The sequence below is a fragment of the Boleophthalmus pectinirostris genome, unplaced genomic scaffold, assembly GCF_026225935.1.
Source record: "Boleophthalmus pectinirostris isolate CB_2022bp ecotype Guang Dong unplaced genomic scaffold, ASM2622593v1 HiC_scaffold_7, whole genome shotgun sequence".
Classification (NCBI taxonomy): domain Eukaryota; kingdom Metazoa; phylum Chordata; class Actinopteri; order Gobiiformes; family Gobiidae; genus Boleophthalmus; species Boleophthalmus pectinirostris.
In genome coordinates, this window is record NW_026571473.1 from 18,024,076 (window position 1) to 18,043,613 (window position 19,538).

A 19,538-nucleotide genomic window follows, 5' to 3' on the forward strand; every position below is an offset into this window, starting at 1 on the left:
TGGTTTTAATTTGAATTTGGACCATACTACATGTACCATACTACATGTTTGTTCTTTGCAGTGTAATGTAACTGGAGCTGTGGCCACAGTTGGTGACTATGAGCCTGGGTGTTGAAGCACTTTTGGTTGATATTTCTGATGCTGTGTAAACAGCATTACATTAGCTCTCCTATGTGCAGCATGTGTTTGTTTACTCTTGTGCCGTGTGAGAAAAGCTTGGTGCTCTCAGCTGCCTCTGCCTGCCCGCTGCTCTTTAATGAGATTATCTGGAGAAGAGTGTCAGTAAGTAGGATCTAAAATGAAAGCCATTATGGAGCATTATCACAGAGTTGCCCCCCCTCCCATCCATCTGCTGTATGGCCACCCACACAACACCACTACACCCAGGCTACAGCCATGATTAGCGCAGCCAAGTGCTGCTTAATTTAAACACCTCTAGAGAACAGGGTGCACTTTGCTGACTTCTAGCACTTGGGATACTTCTAGGGATTATATAAAATGCCATGTTGCACATTCTGGGAAATTTTTTCATGAATGTAAAACAAGTGAGACTAAATGTTCCAGGGAACTTGGGCCTCTACCTTAGAGAAAGAATTCTTGTAAATAATTCATTTGATTTGGCAAGCTTTTGGAGCGATGTTAGTCCTTCTTCTTACCTGTGATCTTGTCGCGGACTAGCTTGCAGGATTCAATCTCTCCGATGGATCCAAAGAGGCTGCGGAACTCCTCTTGGGTCATGTTCTGGGGCAGGTAGTTGACAATGAGGTTGGTCTTGCTGTCGTCATTAGAGGAGCCAGTCTGCATGGGCGAGGGGCAGCCGCGGCTGTTGGAGGTCGGACCGTTGGCCGTGTTACCTCCTCCACTCGGGCCGTTTGTTACTGGAGCCTCCATGTTACTGATGATCTGAAGCACAAAATAAACTACTTTAAAAATGCATTTTTTTACCATAATATGCTGCTATATTATGAAAACAAAAAAAAATCATTATTTCAGAAAGTTTGATTTTTGTTTTTGACATTTATTCATATCATGGGATCACAAACTGAACACAATGAGCATGCAGTAAATAATAGACCAATCACTTGACACAAGAGGGACAAACAGCTAAATATTTATGAGGACATTAAGAGAGTAATCTAGTCTAATGGCTAATGGCTGCTAATGTCAGAAGGAGAGGTCAGTAACTGTGGTGGGCAGCGTTTCAGCTGGCAACTGCTGCTGATGCTGCTGCTGTGACACAGAGACACTTGGTATGCAAAACATCTCAGAGAATAAAACATTTTTGAGATAAAAGTGAGAAAATACATCATGGAGGAGGGGAGCAGGTTGCACTTTGATTTTCTGAGCACTCTGCTGATATGCACATATTTGAGAATCTTGTTCTTTGTTCGAATAAAAACAGGAAAGTGCAATATTTTGCATAAAACCTTGATAAAAATGAATGGATTTGTTTTGACGTAGTATGCTGGAGAAAACATGTATATTTGTTATTGAGGAACATGATGTGCTAAGAATAAATAATAAAAAACATATAAAACACAGGCCACACACCCTTCTGCGTGTGACACCCTCTGGGATAAATCGAATACCTATTTCATGATAACTGATCAACCTGGTATTTAATATAATGTTTGTTTTGTTCTGTTTTCTTGTTCCTTAGCTACATATCCTATACTATTAGAAAACTACTGAAAACTACAAATAAAGTAAAAAATAAAATACCTTTCTGTATTGCAGTGCAATCTTAAAACGTATATGACAGGTCAGACTACACATTTTACAAATTTTTACCAAAACCCTTGGCAATAGATTTTCCTAGTTCTGGTTTATAAGTTATTATTTTACATTCGGACAGCAGATGCAGCCTCCATAGCATTAATTCCATAACTTTTACACATCAACTATTCTATAAACAAAGGCCATAATGTGTTACAATACATTAGTTAGTATAGTAGTAAAATAGTAGTAAAGAGAGAGAGAGAGAGAGAGAGAGAGAGAGAGAGAGAGAGAGAGAGAGAGAGAGAGAGAGAGAGAGAGAGAGAGAGAGAGAGAGAGAGAGAGAGAGAGAGAGAGAGAGAGAGAGAGAGAGAGAGAGAGAGAGAGAGAGAGAGAGAGAGAGAGAGAGAGAGAGAGAGAGAGAGAGAGAGAGAGAGAGAGAGAGAGAGAGAGAGAGAGAGAAAGTGGTCCTTGAGCATAAACAGGACCTCAGATGGGACAGCGAGATCCTGTTTAGAACTCTGCATCGTGTACTTTTTACACTTTGCGTCCCAAGCTCTCACATGACTGATGTAAAACCATATGGAGAAATAGAGACCCTATGTACTATCCAATCAATCAATTCAACTCATAATTAGAAAAAAAAAACAGTCACATAACTAGATTAGTAATTATTCAAGCTGTAATCCAAACCATGACTTCATGTGAAACCCTAACTGACGTGCAAATATTCTTTAATCCACTCCAATCAAAAATTTAAAGTCATTAGTCAGGTCTCTGCCTTTTCCCTGTTCAGCCATTCAGCTGTGTCTATTTTTAACAAATGTGCACACATCCCAACTCACTGCACTCTACAAGAGGCACGACTAAGTACAAGCAGCACATTCATACACATACTATGTTATCTTATTTTGTCTGTCACTAAAACTAACTTTCACTTATAAAAAACATCTGCATACTGTAAAAGCTCTACAGAGACCTGTTTACAAAGCAATTCTAGTAAGTCTAATACAACTACTGTAAAATACCTACAGTAAAAGATGGTGAAAAGCACAATGTTTTTAATATTCTTAATAGTGTAGCTGAGTGTTCGCATGTGTAGGCACCAGCCTTTGTCCTGCTTTCCAGTTCTAAATAAGGTGGTAGTGCTTCTTATTCTCTTTTCTGCTCCTCTCTTTTTCATAGGAGCAGAAAGATCAGCATGTCTGCGCTGCATCTCTCTCTATCTTCTCATTTACACACAGTTCTGCACACGCTTTTAATGTGGACAAGCACACACTTTAGCACAGGCCAACAATGGTGCACGGTTGTGAGAGAAAACAAACATGCAGATGTCTAAAAGCTCTCCAGATGAGAGCTGCATGCAAATACTTCTTCAGACAGTATCCAACCTGCTTGGTCACCACTGCACAACTGCGACTCTGAAGCACACAGTATCTAGCGCTAACAGACTTGATTGGAAAGAGCCTTATTAAATCTGTTTACATTCCCTGCTGAGCTCCATTCTGTCAGAGCGACTTTCAACTCCATGGGACATTTTCAGTGGAGTTTTTACACCAAAATGGCTGCCTCTAATTAACAGGGACCTGCCGAGTCCCAGCGGCCAATTATCTTCCTCTCCTTGTCCCTGCCCAACAGCATTTGTGCTTCTCAGCAGTCCACTTCACGAGGGTAGTGCACACTCGAGCTGTCCTGCTCCCCCACTGTGGAGCCCAGTGCTGTGGACACAGCTCAGTGCAGCTCCTGCTGACTGGATACAACCGCCTCTTCTGCTGCACTTCATTTTATCCACTACAGTGCGACTGCAGCTCAGAGCATGTAGCTCAGGCAGTTTACCTTACTAGAGGCTTTATGTGTGAGCATGTGTCCGGTAATGTCCAAACTATCCCTTTATTCTGCCCTGAACCTTTAGTTCACTCCTTGATATCACTACTGGTAAACATAATGTCATTTATCAGTTGTATGAACATTACATTTTGTTATAACGTTTTTGGAATATAACCCTAGTGTTGGATAGTTGCTTAAGCAGTATATATTATTAAGTGTAAAACTGAGCTGAAAAAATATAGAAAAATGTGTGCAAATATTAATAATTGCAGTATTTCAAAATTACAATTCTAGTACAATTCTCAAAAACAAAGAACTAGGTTAAAGGAAGCATTGAAGCACTAACATTGTTTTGTCTTTATTATGTAAGTAGACAATGTCAGCAGTTTTAAGTGATGCATTTACTAAAAAAGTTAAAGTAATTCTTTACTAAATCTCCTCCTGTCCACACCTATATGTCCACCTCCATTACTGTCTCCTCCAGTAGCAGCAGCAGCAGCATCCCCAGTGAAAACAATGCAATATGAGATCACATGACTTTGTACTTATTGGTTGTGTTGGTTTTGGCAGTAACAGTCTCCTTACCATCTTTGGCTGTGTCAGCAATCCTTTCTCTGCCCAGCCCTGGAGCTGCGGGAGCTCTGCCTGACGCCACTGTGTCTCTGTCGAGCCCTATGGAGCACAGTCGCCATCAGCATCACACACCACTGCACAGGGTTAGGTTAGACTGTTATACTGTTACGGTAGGGAGGGTATCGGGGGGCAGGAGGAGGGGGGGGGTGAAGCTCTGATCATTTATACTCTTCAGACTAAAACACAGGTGGAACAAGTCATGGAAGCTAATAGCCCAGATAGAGCTATAGAATGAGAGTGAAAAGTGTGATCTCTGTGTGACTACTGCAGCGACCTTGGCAGAGCTTCTAATAAGGGCTTCCCTCTTGCTCGCGGTGGGTAAACAAGCCCGTAGTTGAAGAAATAGAAGGCCACAAATGAGCAGAAAGCCTGTTCACTAGCTCTCCAGCCCGCAGCTATCTATGGAAGCTACAAGCAGCCAATTTAGTAGGAGAGGGGGGAAAGAGGAGAGCTGACCTCTGCCTTCATTTACTCCTCCAGAGAGACAGTGAGACGGATCTGATGGGAGGAAGAGAGGAGGTGGAAAAAGCAAGGCCTGAGTAATAGGGAAGACACTCTCGATAGCTCGCAGAGAGACAGGGAGGGGAGGGCGCCTGTACATGTTCTGTTGTCAATGTGTCGTGTAAACTTAGGAGCGAATGCATAATGTAGGGCTAAATGAGAGTGTTCTGTCAGGGAGGAGAGGAAAAGAAGATACAGATGAAGGGTGGTCCGCCTTACAGACAAAATAGAGTTTCTGTCTCATATGAAGAAGTTGAGTGAATTAGAACATTGCCTTCTGGTAGAGGGGCTATAGTTTAATACAAGCTAGCATTCTTATTCAATTTTTATCAGATTTTTATAGGGAAAACAATAAAAATATATAAAAAATGTGCTATATTTCAGGAGCTTTTCAAACTGTAAACTATGGAGACTGGGCAGACACAAAGTTAGATGCTGCAGTTGCTGATGATGTTCAGGTAACTTACACAAATCTCCTATGTCACTCATGTTAGACGAATAGGTAAGTGTTATTTAATTATCAAATTTCTTTGTGTCCTCGATCTATATAATACACATTTATATGGATCAGCTAAAACAAAGTTATGTTATTTTGAAGGTAGGAGACGGTCAATTGCCCTGAAAAGGAAGAGTTAGGCTGAGGTGAATCATCAAAAGCATTTCCACCTCTTTTCATAATTACACATACTATATCATTACTATATTGAAGGGAGCGCAGACAGTGTGGTTCAAATGTGGTGACAGAAGCACAAGCAGATGTGTATGAAGTGTTAATTCAGCCGCAGTAACATACATGTGTCAAATTATAATCTGTAAAACAATATCCATGTCATAGGTTAATACTCAACCATTCTAACGACCACACATGCACACACGCACGTGCGCGCGCACACACGCATGCACACACAAGAATACATGCACACACATGTATGCACACACATGAAAACACACACAGAGGTTACATGTCCTTCATTAGAGCATTCTTCACATGAACTCACATTATCAGATAAAGTCTAAAAAAAAAAACATTGAAAAAGATGCACCGTTATTACATTCAGGCAGCACTGAGATGAGAAAGCGCTCATGGATACTGTTTCAATTATTCAGGGAATACATTTCAGTCAGAGCTCTGATGCTGGGAAAAGTTATTATATAATCAATACACTCTATAAGGCCATTAATATTTGATGGCTCAAAAGTGCTTCCTGTCTCCTCAGGCTCCTGGTTGGAGCTGTCTGGTTTGTACAGTGTGCTGCCTCAAGCAAGAAGGTTAAACGTACACAATGTATTTGTTTTACTTCTATCACTCCTCAAAATACAACTTGTACTGTAAAGCCTGTCTGTATATATTATATATTATCTATTCTTTAGACAGTCCTCTCTTAGTGATTTTTGAGCATTTCTACTGTCTTTCTCTACAGTGAGTTTAATTTAAATTATGTTTTATTAACGTGGACCAAAGCAAATTACTTTTTCACTTCAATTAAATATTTAAATTATTCATTCAGTTTTGTGATCGATGTAGGTCCCCACATTTTACATGACGAGCAACAGTACATTTGTATTATAATATGTATTTATAGGGACAAATACAGTGCAAGCATCACATTGTAGCATAATCTAGATAGCAGCACTATCTAGACACAAGTGGTAAGGAGTACCTTAGAGGCTATAGGACAATACAATGCAATCATATACTTTAAATGCAATCATTACACAACAATGTACATTATACACTGTACGTTATACTTAACAATGCTTTCAAGTTGTCAAGTTTTTCAGATTTACATCATCATTTTGACACTAAAGGCGATATCTCTCCAAAAGTGAATTTAGACTTAGACCTGTCCTGACGATATCTATAATCTCGTTTTTGAACCAACTAGATTTTCCTATGAAACTTTCTGCTCTACTGATTTCTATTTTTCTCCCTCTCCTTTTTGTTATTCTTTCCATCTCCATCTCTTTACTTCCACTGGCATCTTCCATGACTTAGAACGTCCTGTAGGTCAGATGGATGCTGGGTTGGATCAATTGGAAAAATAATCTGGTCTCTCACACACACGCACACATGCACACACACACACACACACGTACTGAGGCCTCTACTGCTCTCTGGCCTGCCTGCCTCCAGTCCCATCGATCTGCATCTACTTTACCAAATGGATTCCTCTCCTCTTCTTTCCCTCTCCACCTATTCTCAGTGTGACGTGGAATAATACATGTTTCAGACCGTTTAGGCAAGTAGTATGTAAGCACTTTCTCAATTGGCTCAGGACCTGCTCTCCAAAAATGCGATAATATTTTGAGTGGGTAAACCGATTGATGTGAACTGGGTGGTTGCTGGGAAGACGCAAAGCAGACCAGGTGAGCAGCAAGTGATAAGGATAGAATAGGCACTCTCAGGTCTTTAAAGTAGTTTTAAAGATTAACTTCCAAATTGCTTAAATGTTAAATGATTTGCAATTTCAAAAAGTATATAATATGAAAAAGATGCAGGTATACTCTAAATCTGTGATTCTTAACCATAGAGCTGTGGCCCAAACTTGACCTAAAAACCTTTCAGTTTTGCACCACTGGGCCGCGAGATTATGTCAGGATTGCTAACTGGCAGACCGCGTTCCGAGTCCGGACCCAGACGCCATCTCATAGACCCGGACAGGGTCAGCCCGATGTACTCTGTACTTCTTTTACCCATGAGAACAGAGGTACCTTTAATTATGAAATGTATCGACACCGTGAGCTGTCCTCATCTCAAGTTATCACCATGAACTCACAAAAAACCAGCATGTAGAACTAAGTACGCAACTCACCGCACATCAGGCCGGAGCAGAAGCTCTGAGTTCAATTAACAGTGATAAAGACACAAGGAGCAATCGCCGTCGCGCGCAGCCCCTCAGGATGGGATTGGGGGTTCGATCCTTGGTCTTGTGCCGTCCTCTGAGCGCATTGGTCAGGTAGGTCCAGAGGCTCTGTCCTCCATGTGCTGGTTCCAGACGGGGACGAGCAAGACCAGAACGCAGTGGATTGGGTCTGAGCAGTTCCATGCCGTCCTTTGCATGCTGGTTCCGTGCTGGGAAAGTGAGAATGCACTGTGGACTACCGGTCTGGGCGTGCTGCTTCTGTCCTCTGTGCCGCCGACTGTGCTTGGTTCCAAGGTGATGCAAAGCATCCGGACAGAAGCATGAATCCAGTTTGGTTCGTTATATGTTGTTCTGAGCGCGGTCCGTCCTCAGCACACCACTCCCCGCTCAAATTCATCTGAGCCCGGCCTGAACCAGAGCTGCTCCCGCTGGGTCAGGACTCTGGTGTGAATCTATTCTGACTGCAGCATTTCTCACACTAGATTAAATGCAGTTCATTTTATAAGTTGAATCAATTGAATAGGGCCTATTCAGTTTAGACCAAGGAACATACAAACCAGTCGTGACGCTGCTGAGCCATTCAAATCTGTGCATTCAATCGATCACAGCTCTGAACACAAACACAGAGAATAGAGGTATTGAGAATCTGTTGAAAAATGTATTAAGACTGTTAAGTCGAGATGTGATAGCTAAAGAAAAAGGGAAACTCAAGCTGCTATTTTTTTTCCCCCTGAAATTAAGCACTTTGTTTTAAGTTGCACAATTTAGCCATTTCATTTATTTTCTGTAATTAATTTTAATCTGCAACCCCGTACCTAATGTAGGCCTACAGTGTGTTTCAGTGTTAACAATAGATTTTGTTGAAATTTTTTTAATTTGTATTTTTGTTGATTCGTCTATTGTTTATACATTCAGACACTGATAAATGTAGGCTACTTCTGTGTCACAATCATAACACAAGTTAGACATTATGATGTCCTGGACCTCTGCTTGAGCAGATTTTCTCTAACTGGACCTCCTCAAATTTTAGTTCCTATACAATGTTATTATTTAATGGGACCCGGGCCCCTCTGCACTGGAAAAATTGGGCCTTAGTGTCAAAAAGGTTAAGAACCCCTGCTCTAAATCAACATTACAGTTATCACAGTCAGATGATCAGGTCAAGATCACCACTTCTGAACATGTTGCAAAGCCAATGACTCTCATATATTTGTATACACTGGGTCCATTTTCCCACTGGCCGAGCCCCAGCTCTGCACCAGACAGGCAGAAAATTGGTGAGCATCTTCAGTGTGGACATGACACTTGTGCAGCTTCAGCGGGTGTCACTGCAGTGTGTCCCTAGTGGCAGAGTGAGATCAGCTGGACACCTGCCTGGCTGTTTGGCTGGAGCCCGGGGCGTGGGGATTGGGTTTTGGAAGAGAAGCCTTGGCCTCTGTCAGGTCTGTCCCTCAGCCTGTCCTCTCTGGCCCTCATCACAGCTCCTCCAGGTCCCCCACAGGGCCACAAGGACTCTCCTGCCCCAGGACCTTCACCCTTATTATTCTACCACCAGTCCAACACAGCACATCAGCTAAGTACGACCAACTTTACAAAGGGCTTCCCCCGCTGCTGCATTGCCAACTGCCAACTCCTCATCAACAGCAAGATTCAACCTTTGCCTATTTGAGCAAATGTATTAAATAAAACAATTATTATTTTCCAAAATATTGTTTAATCTGTACTGGAATAATGCAAAGGGGCATTAAAAACATGGAGGCTAGAAAGCAGAGAATCCCATTTATCTGAGTCAGCAGCAAGTGTCAAGAGCAAAGATCTTTAGGAAAATAGTGTAGGTCAGTGTGGCTAGGCAGCTGCATGGTTCTGTGCTATCTTTAGTTTGAACCTCTACTACACCTCACTGCTTTTGCATATGCACGCGCTGGGATATGACCTGCTTGGCACATAAAGGTGTTACATATAAGGTCTTGAAAAGTCAATTCAGCAGTATTCTTTACTTAGTATGTATATCGCTGAACAAAGGTGAATTACATATAATGCACAGCCAAGTACAGTAATGTTTCTCATAAATAAAAGAGGCTATAGTACCTTATATTCTAAAATTCTCCCATGCCCAATTCCTATATCATAAACATCATGGCTATACTGGGCAAAAAGACTGCTTAAGGATTATATATATGCAACATTAATTGAGGCACCCTGGTCTCAGCAAAATCTATGGGAAACATGGTACAGTATGACAGTAACTGTTGCGCAAGATACCAGAATGTTGAGCAGAAATTTAGAGTCCTTTTTCAATCACCACCTAAGATTGTGTAAATCTTTGGATCTTAGTTATCAAATCCCAAATCAACCAAATATGAGAAAAGCTCTTATTAAAGTTGTTTAGTTTAGAAATATTGGCTTTGTTGGTATTTAAAAACTGCAAACAGCCTCAAGCCATAAAAACTGGACCTACTGCGAAGCATTTACACAGAAAAGCAGGAAGAAGAGAACAGGAGGCTGCTCTGGCTAATCTAATCACTGCTTCCCCATCAGCTGCACCTCCCTGTGTAACTGCGTATGTAACAGTGTGTATGTGCCTCCAGCAAAGTCACCAAGCTGATCACACACAACAGCAGACTGCGGTTATGGTGGAGAAGTCGTCCTACTGCCAAGGGTCTGTGTGCCTAGACCTAATGTGGTTATTGATTGGACTGGAGTTTGTGTAATCAAATTCTGAAAAGAACAATGCCCTGTCATCTGCCGTAATGACTAATGGTGCTGCACATAAAATGTTAAAAGAGTTTAAAGACATATTTATGCTTCTGACCTGAAAAAAGGACGCAATATATTATGCTGTTAAACCATAACACCAACAGTAACAGAAATGTACTAATTGTAAAAATAAATAATAAGAAAAGTTGGTAACACATAATAAATACTACATCTAATTAGACTTAATAAACAGGAAGAAAGTTATAGAAGAAATAGTTTATTACGAATAATTCAGGCTTAATAAATACTTAATACCTTCCCAAACTCCTAAGCCTTTAATTAAGTAGAAATGAGCCTGAATAATTCCTTAAAAATTTGAATAATTCCTTAGTTCCTTAAAAAAGTGAATTATGAACAAAGTCCTTCCTCACTCTTTATTAGGACTAATTAATTCATTCATTAATTAAATTGTGGCCATTACAGATTGTCAAAACCTGATCCCCTCAGATCTCAGAAGCTAAGCAGGGCCGGGCCTGGTTAATAATTGGATGGGAGACCACTGGGAATCCCAGGTGCCACAGTTGAGGCGCCAGTGGCAAAACCTGTCATTGTGTCCTTAGGCAAGACACTTCACCTGCATTTCCTGGTATGAAAGTGGTGTCTGCGTGAGTGAAGGTGGTGGTTGGAGGGGCCGATGCCGCAGATTGGCAGCCTCGCTTCAGTCAGCCTCCCCCAGGGCAGCTGTGGCTACAATAGTAGCTTACCACTATCAATGAACTGTAAAGCACTTTGGGTGCCTTGAAAGGCACTATATAAATGCAGTAATTAATTAATTAAGAAGTAGTTATTATGAAGTGCAACTGAAAAGGTTTTGAGTATTTCTAGAAGTACAGGTGTAGCCAGTACAGTAATGGTATTCATAGTATTAGAAGTAATATAACAGTAGTTCTCACAATACTGTAAAAACAAACAGACTTAAATAATTACGCTTTTATTTAAATCATTTGTATGTGTCTACCTAAAAAAGAGCTAATCTAACATTTAGTTGGATGAATCGTGCTGTTAACAAGATCTACCGAAACATATTGGATCTGTAAAACAAGCTGCCATCTCAGTCGCTAAAAGATTTTGTTATTTGGTAAACACGATTAAGTTGTGTTACGCATGTCATTTCAGAATATGACTTCGGAATTTATGTTGATCCCATCTGCTCAAAAAGTCTGATCTGTGCGAAACTTAAGACTGGTGTACTCAGTGTGAATGCAGCAGGAGGAGAAGAGCCTAAATGTGTTATACCATCAGATGTAACAGTCATGGCCCCGGGCACACACGCACAGACATTAAGTGTGGCGTGCATTCAAACGAGCAGTTTATTCTCCCGACTGCGCTATGGTGGCAGAGACTCATTCAAAATAGCCACAGGATATTTCCACCCATATACAGTGGCATGTGCACTATAGGGGAAACAAAGAAAAAAGGATGCAAAATAATGTGTGATTTTATATGTCAGTACTTTATCAATATATTATAATAATAGTTGTGTCCATGCCCATGCCAGACCACTAATTCATATTTATTTTTATTTTGTTTCGTCAGTGTGTTTTGTCATTGTTTATTTGTTAGATGTACTGTGCAACTTCTCTGGTGGACGGTATGCTACCTGCTTGTCTCCATGGAGATGTTTTTGCTTTCCCTGGAATATTCCATTGTATGACTTTGAACATATCCATATATATTTATTTTTAACACATGTTTCTATTGCTCAAAACTATTCTTTAGATGAATAGGGGTGATTCTCCACAGATCTGATTTGTAAAATAGTCAAGTGCTGTAATCTCCTTGCCCCTCTAGTGATAGGTAGGTTTGATCTATACTGTGGAAGATTCTAGACAAAGCCCTAACATTTCCATGGAGACAAGCAGGTGGCAGACCCTCCACTAGAAATGTTATGCAGTGTACCTTTAAGTATAACTTAAACTGTATATGCTATCACAGATAGTTTGTATGGCTTACTTTGTGATTTTATGGCATAAAACATATCAACTGTATCAGCTGTATTGCCTGGTTCTAGCGAAAACAGCACTTGAAGAATTATTATGATTATAAATATTAAAAAACAAACAAACAAAAAAAAACATGATAGCAGATGATGGCCATGGAAACCCAGGGTGTGTCAGCAGGAGAACGGAGCATTTGAGATCACACACGGTCCATTTTGTGTCTCTTCTGCACAAACAACACAGAATCCACATCACAGGTACCATTTATGCCTGCTGCTGACGCTTATCTGACACCATAAGCCCTGGATATTACAGTGCCATCTTCTTTTTGTATAGAATGGCCAGTATTCCCGTGGATTGGAGGAAATATGCTTTGACTGTGTAAATCCATATTTCTGCCTGGGACAAACACCAACATTATCTGAATTACCATCTCAAGCTGTGGCCTGATAACTGCCAGTGGCTGTTAGCTCTTGGGATGCACTAAGTCAAACAGCCTCTAACCGAAGACAGAGATTGTTGGCTGCTATCTCCCTTGCTGCCATATTCCCTCTAATAATTCATGAGGCTCAGGTTAAGTCTATCACCTCCTGCTATATGACTTTTATAAACATCGGATCTCTGTATGTCTGTGGATTGTGTGATTTCCCTGTGTGGTTGAGTGATGTTAGAAGATCTGATTTCTCTTTTTTGCAGGACCCATCTCAGCAAACTACTTGTGTCTGTGCCTTAGGGAAACCACCAGAAAATAACGTATGAAGAACATTTATCTGTCCTTCTATCCCTTTTCGCTTCAGTGTTTTTGGTTAAGTATTTCTCTTGAAGAAATACAGCAAGAGACGTCAGGTTGAATGTTTGCAGGCTCCATTGTGTCTATTACCGAGCACAACAAATCCTATTGGAGCATGATCTGTTGTGAGTTTGATTCTGTAATTCATCCAACTACAGAATTATAACAATGTTTGATAGGCAAGAAGTGGTGAGCCCTGTCGAAAACATGACCTTGAAATGTCCTTTTGAAACATCACACGTCGACAGCACGGGGCCCAGTTAAGCTGAGTTAAACAACAGACAAACACACACAAACACAGACACACACACACATACACTGCCTGTCTACCCGCTTGCCATTCTCCTCCTTTTTTCCTGGTGATGCAAAATGCAGATGAGACAAGTCTTGTGCCTCGTCTCTGGAGAAACTGCCACTCAAATCCAAACATCTGTACGAATACTAAAACACACAGACAGAGCAGAGCGAGAGAGATGATTGAGGAAGACGGTTGGGATAGAATGAAACGAAACGCGAGCTAACAACTGGCTTCTTCTTCTTCTTGTTTCTTTAACCCAACAAAGCTCTGTGCACATGAATGGCTCTTTTCCTCCCACTGTATTTTCCATCGGGATATTTATTCTGAAAAGCGGCAATGCACAACAAGGGCTTCGGTCGTGTGTATGCTAGCGGGCTGAGGCGCTAACACTCCCCAGCTGATTATGTGTCTGTCTGTAGCAGTTTGAGCCGCTGCCAGAGGAATTAGGTCTAACAAACAGCCACTCTCCCATTTCTAGCATTACGCAAAAAGAGGAACAGAAAAAGAAGAAATCTCTTAAATAAATGAAGGAAATCGCTGTGGAAGCCTATTAAATTTTCAACGTGACCGTTTTGTGAGTCTTCATGTGTGTTTAGGCACCACACAAAAGGAATATTTAAAACACCAAAGCGTGCTAATTGGGACAAAGATAGTTACAGAAGCATCTTATTCAAACAGGCTTTTGGCTCATTAGCTGTCTCCATCCTCCCTTTGTTTAAGTGGTAAAGACATTTAAAGACAATGCAATATTTAATAATGTTTATACAAGCACAAATGAGATAAAGGAATCCAAATGTATTTACAGAAAACATGCCTTGGGAGCATTATTATAACATCACTAGTAACTAAATCAAACAAGAAATAATGAAGAAACACATTAGATAAATGTTACAGTCTTGTGTGTCATGTTTAAGTAGAATAATTCTTCCAGTCTGTCAGTCTGTATACGTAGAATAATACTAAAAAAGCTATAATACAGTAAAAGAGAAATTCGTATAAAGTAGTAGAGTAAATGTAAATGACTTTTCATAATGGAAAGCAGATACTGTTAAATTCACATTCTATGGATAATATGTTTTGACGTGCATTAGTTCGGTATTACATGAATGCTATATGAAGTGTGAAAATATCATCATATTAGATCAGATGTCCAGGACTTTTTCCAGTGGCCAGGTAAATTATTGTACAATATTGGAACTGTATGATAACTGTCCAGATAATCCAGATAAGTCAGTGTATAGATGTTGTACATGTACACCATGCACATATATATATATATATATATATATATATATATATATATATATTGTAAATGAGCTTTTAATCATATAACTTATGTCTTGTCCTCATCAGAAAACATTCATTGGGCTTTGTTTCATTTGCCCATATTTCAAAAATCTTACATTTGTACTCCCCCTCAGAGCTCAAAATGTCTCCCAGGATTACTCTCTGTCAGCATGTCCTAATCAACAAAACTCCTCTGGGATTTCTCAGTGCATACATGAGGGCAAATAACAGCTGTCTCAGTATTCAACTAGTCAGCAATACTTGTTCTGATCAGTCGACCAGTCACATTATTGTACATTTACATTTTTCTAACCTTTTTCAACCAAACAACCAAATTGAAATATGGAGCTTGAAAGCTTTCAGATGGAGAATAATCACAAATAATGTTATATTAATGAAAATAATAAATGATTCTTTTCATGACATTATGATTTACTAATGCTGATGTTGTAAAAGGTCTTTTGGCATATGTTTTAGAGTCTGCATAGTATTATGACGATAGCAATAAATACAATTATGATTACTTTAGTAGTTGACAAGTCCCGATTTTTCCAATTACTTTTGGCAGCCCTACCAAACATCTTCACTTTTTCTGATCACTTCAGCTTCAAAGCTCTAATAATCTCACTTTCTCTTCTTAGTCAGTTTACCACTAGCTTTGTTTAAATTTTTTACAAACTTTTTACACTGAGTGACTTGTAGGCCTAGCACCGTCTGCTGGCGTTTAATGTACAGTTTTCAAGATAATTAGCTAAGAAATTAACTAGACATTCAAAGAGGGGACAATAAGCCAAAACGGTATCAGTTTTTCCAAGACTACAACTTTCCCACAGTTCATGTTGTGTACTAATGAGCTTTGTACTGTTTTCAAAGGTCCCTAAAGCCAGCTCCTTTGAAAATGTACACTTAATGAATTAAATATACGTCATTCAGAGTTGGTAAATAGATGGCAAATAGGTATGTCGGAACAAGTGTATTGTTCCGACATACCTATTTGCTGCATTCAACAGAGCTGCATTCAACAATGAAGCACTGAATCAATATAAATAAATATGGCTCTGCATATTAATTCCATGAACATAAAAGATACAGACTAAATAAAAAACTAAAATTTCTTCCTCAAAAGTCTGAACTCTGCCCAAAACCACATGCTTCTATATTGACGGACATAGGACTCATAGACCCACCCATATCACTTAGTTGTAACAATCAAAATTCAGGAAAAGACATTTAATTAGCTAATATGCAATACATTCTTCTCATCTGAAAATCTTAAGGAGATATGTTGTATCATACAGCAGCAGAGTAAAGCAGATTAGCGGTCTATTGTTCCCCTGTCAGTACCACTTCTGACTCTGCCTTCTTCTCTTCATCCATTTAGCTTTGGTTTAATCAGCCTTTAGTTAACCATGTCACTCTGCATCTGGACACGCGTCACTCTGAGACTAATGTAGACAAACACAGCACTCTCCATGGGGACACCTAGAAGCAGGCAATTTCAAAACTGAATCTCCAATTATAAACTTGTCCAGTAGCCCCTCATACATGAGAAATCCAGTCATTGAGATGGTACCCTGTTGGTAATAAATTCCTTTCCGACCCTTCATATTAGCATTGACATGTAACCTTGGGGCGTGTGGTGTTCTGCCTCAGGGTATTATAGGCACTGCTGTGTATGTATTTATGTCAAATTAAACAGGCCTGCCTCCTGTCCAGGGCCACTGGTTCTCATCGATATCAATAGCATTGTCCAATTGTTAAATTCCTTTTCCTCTTGGCCGTCTTGTGGGGCCACAGCATGTTTGTCTATCTACTAACAAGCAGCCAGTTGCATCTACTGTAGATTAAATTTTTCTTGACATAGTAGATGTTGCTTTCAGATGCAGCCTTCTCTGTTTAATCATACCTGGTGCTGGCACATAAAATCATTGGGAAAGATGTGCAAAATGTATTTTTTTTAGCTAGTACACAGAAAACTGTATAACCAACTAACGCTGAGGAATCGCCTTTCATTTCAATTAGCATTTTGATTAGAGCCAGTGAACTAAAGCCTACAAGCAAACATTTACTGGTCTACGAATGATGAATACTGGTGAGTCAGTCCTTTGGGATGGCCAGAGAAGCATGAAGATAGATGAAAGCTTTGAGACAACATAAATGGTGAATTTATGGTCTGAAAATGTGTTGCGATATTTGCAACAAAAGCAGACCTTAAATGAAAAGGAAATGAATGGCTTCTGTAGGAGAGCACTTTGCTGCACCACAATAATATTAAGTTAGTATGAATGTAAAAAAGAGAGCTTAGGCAGACAAGGTTCTTGTAACTCATCCTTTTAAATGCACAGCGTAGTAATCAATTCACCACCTCCACAGCACACACCTCCACAACAAGCATGGCACACAAACGTGTCTACTCCCAATACAAATGTGCTACTTCTACCCTTCACCAAAAAAAACATGATCAAGTCTATTTTCATCCACAACTCTCAATTCCTTCTTTGCTGCAGCAGACAGGTGAATATTTACGAGTGGTGCAAGCCGATAAAAAGGGGTAGACACGTACATTTCTGACTTCATCATAAAATGGGTGCTGTTTCCCAGTTTAACCCTTAGCTCTCTTTTACTCTGCACATTCCAGCTCCTTACCTATGCTCACACCTTTGCTTTACTATGGATGATTTACTCCTTTTAGCCATTAAATGCACTGTACAATCTATAACTGTTCATACTCATACAGCTGGAAAAATTAACTTTACATTCAAATCTACAGATACTACTATTGAATAGTAGCATACACTAGGTACTGCATGCATATGTGTTCCCATGTGCTCTGAGTAGTGCAGCTCTCCTTACCATCTTAAACCCATTCCACTCCATTTGGGAGACGCCGGTCGTGGTCTCAGCTCTGCCTCACTCTCCTCACAGAACAGCTCTGATAGTCCTGGTTTGAAGAACCCTGCCTGCTCCGTGCTTTGGGGCTACCTTTACTCCTCCTTCAGTGTTAGTGAGCCAAGAGCAGCGTGGTGCTAGAAGCGTACGGAGCGAGCATCGCCTTCTTCCACAGATGCTGAGAGGAGAATGGTGAGGATGAGAGAATGCTGGGCTGCAGTGTGTCTCTCCTCCCTGCACCCCTCCTCCCTGCTCCGCACAGCCACCCGCCCAGTGCGCTGCTCAGCTGGAAGGTCAGAGCCCGCCCACTCCCCCCCCCCAATGCTGCTGCTCAGGCTGTGATTGGCTTTTTGGCTTGCTCATCAGCCCCCGGCTTCACCTCCCCCTCCCTGAGTGTTAACACCTTCGCTCTCCGGCTGGCTCCGAGCCCTGGTCGGCACACGCCAGCTTCAGCCTGCTTTGGCAGTGAAAAGGCTTTCTGAATCCCAGCAAAGCAATCAATGGCTGCTGAGGTGTGTGCTTGAGTGAGCCGGCCGAGCGTGGACCCCAGTATGGAGAGTGATTGCAGCCTCAGGCACTATGGTAATAGGATGCCTGTGCAGCACTGTGTATATAAATTAGCTCTTTCTGGACTCATAAAAAAATAAAAATAAAAATCTCAGCTACATCTACAGCTGTGTACTTTTTACTACCCAACTTCAGATTTTCTTACACTCAAACACAAATTATTCATAATGAATAATGGGCACTTTATAAAAATATATACATAATAAAAGTATGTAACCATGGAATAAAACATGAATGCTCCCATTTATATGAAACGAATATAAATAGTAAAAAAATATCTTTACAAGATAGCTTAGGTATTTGCCCTATAGGACAGGCTGCCAATGCAAAGCAACAAGAGACCTAACTTTCATGAACACACCTGTCCATTCAGTTGCATCTTAAATTTGGGCTAGGCGCTGGAATACAAAACCCTGCGGAAGTTAGTGTCCAGCGTATTCCATTGTATACATATAGCTTCAATATCCACTGCTCTAAGTGCAGGTGACAGTCACACTCGGGAACCTGCCACCACAGACTGTATTATGAAGGGACGACCCGTCTGAAGAGGCATGCTTAGTGCGGGGCCCGGCAACCAAATGAAGCACAACAAAAGACACAGCAGCTCGTGTTGGTTTTTCAGTCGAAATCGCACGCTTTTTACTCACCATGACCATTCTTGTATGAGGCTATCGTAGTTTGTCAGTAGCGATTCTGGAAGCGGACAAAGTGCAAAACCGGTCAAGTGAGCGCGGAAAATCGGACAGACTGACAGCGAAATGGAAGCGAGGAGAAAAACATAAAAACAACGTAGTATGAACGTGACGAGCCGAGGCCCTCTAAAACAAATACTGTTTGTGATAAAGAAACCCTAAGTGAAATCATTAGATTCACAAACGCCCCAAAATCTCCGCGCACACCAGGACCAGTCATCCCTGCTGCGAGCTCCTATTGGCCAAGGAGGGGAAGATGGGCGGGGCACGGGCGGACGCAGGCGGAGACGGTCCATCATACTCCCGTGGACCGAAGCAGGTGCTCACAGAGGGGAACTGTGACCTCACTTTATTGTGTGAAAAAAAAAAAAAAAAAAAAAAAAAAACGTGGGCTATCTTTAACATTTAATGAATAAATAAATAAACACAAAATATGTTACTCTATCCTGGCCAGTAGCCTACAAAATCAACAAAACTAGCTAGAATTCCAAATTCCAGTTACAGTAGGCTAGTTTTTCATAATTACCAAATTTTGAATTCATGTCACGCCTTACCTAATTTCTCTTTGAATATTAATGTGTAATTAATAAAACAAGAGCAAATATTAACTTTTTGTATTTCACTAAAATTTACAATTCAAAAAGCTTATTTTATTTTGATTATTTTACATAAACATCATGGTAATCTTAATTCAATTTGCCTAGCAGCAATTGAGCCTCAGGCTGCTTTGCTTTGTGAGTAGCTCCTATCGCAGACAGACAAGAAGAGGGAGCTCTT

General features: G+C 40.5%; 1 protein-coding gene across 1 annotated transcript in view; it reads right to left on the bottom strand.

Annotated features, from left to right (window-relative positions):
- The window catches only part of elavl4 (ELAV like neuron-specific RNA binding protein 4), a 60,703-nt gene that overhangs the window by 31,411 nt on the left and 9,754 nt on the right, over window positions 1-19,538 (bottom strand). The window contains exons 2-3 of the mRNA XM_020924760.2: window positions 4,129-4,215; window positions 657-903 (exon numbers count right to left, since the gene is read on the bottom strand). Coding sequence (XP_020780419.2) covers window positions 657-903; window positions 4,129-4,215 — 334 coding nt within the window. The remainder of the gene's footprint in view (window positions 1-656; window positions 904-4,128; window positions 4,216-19,538) is intronic.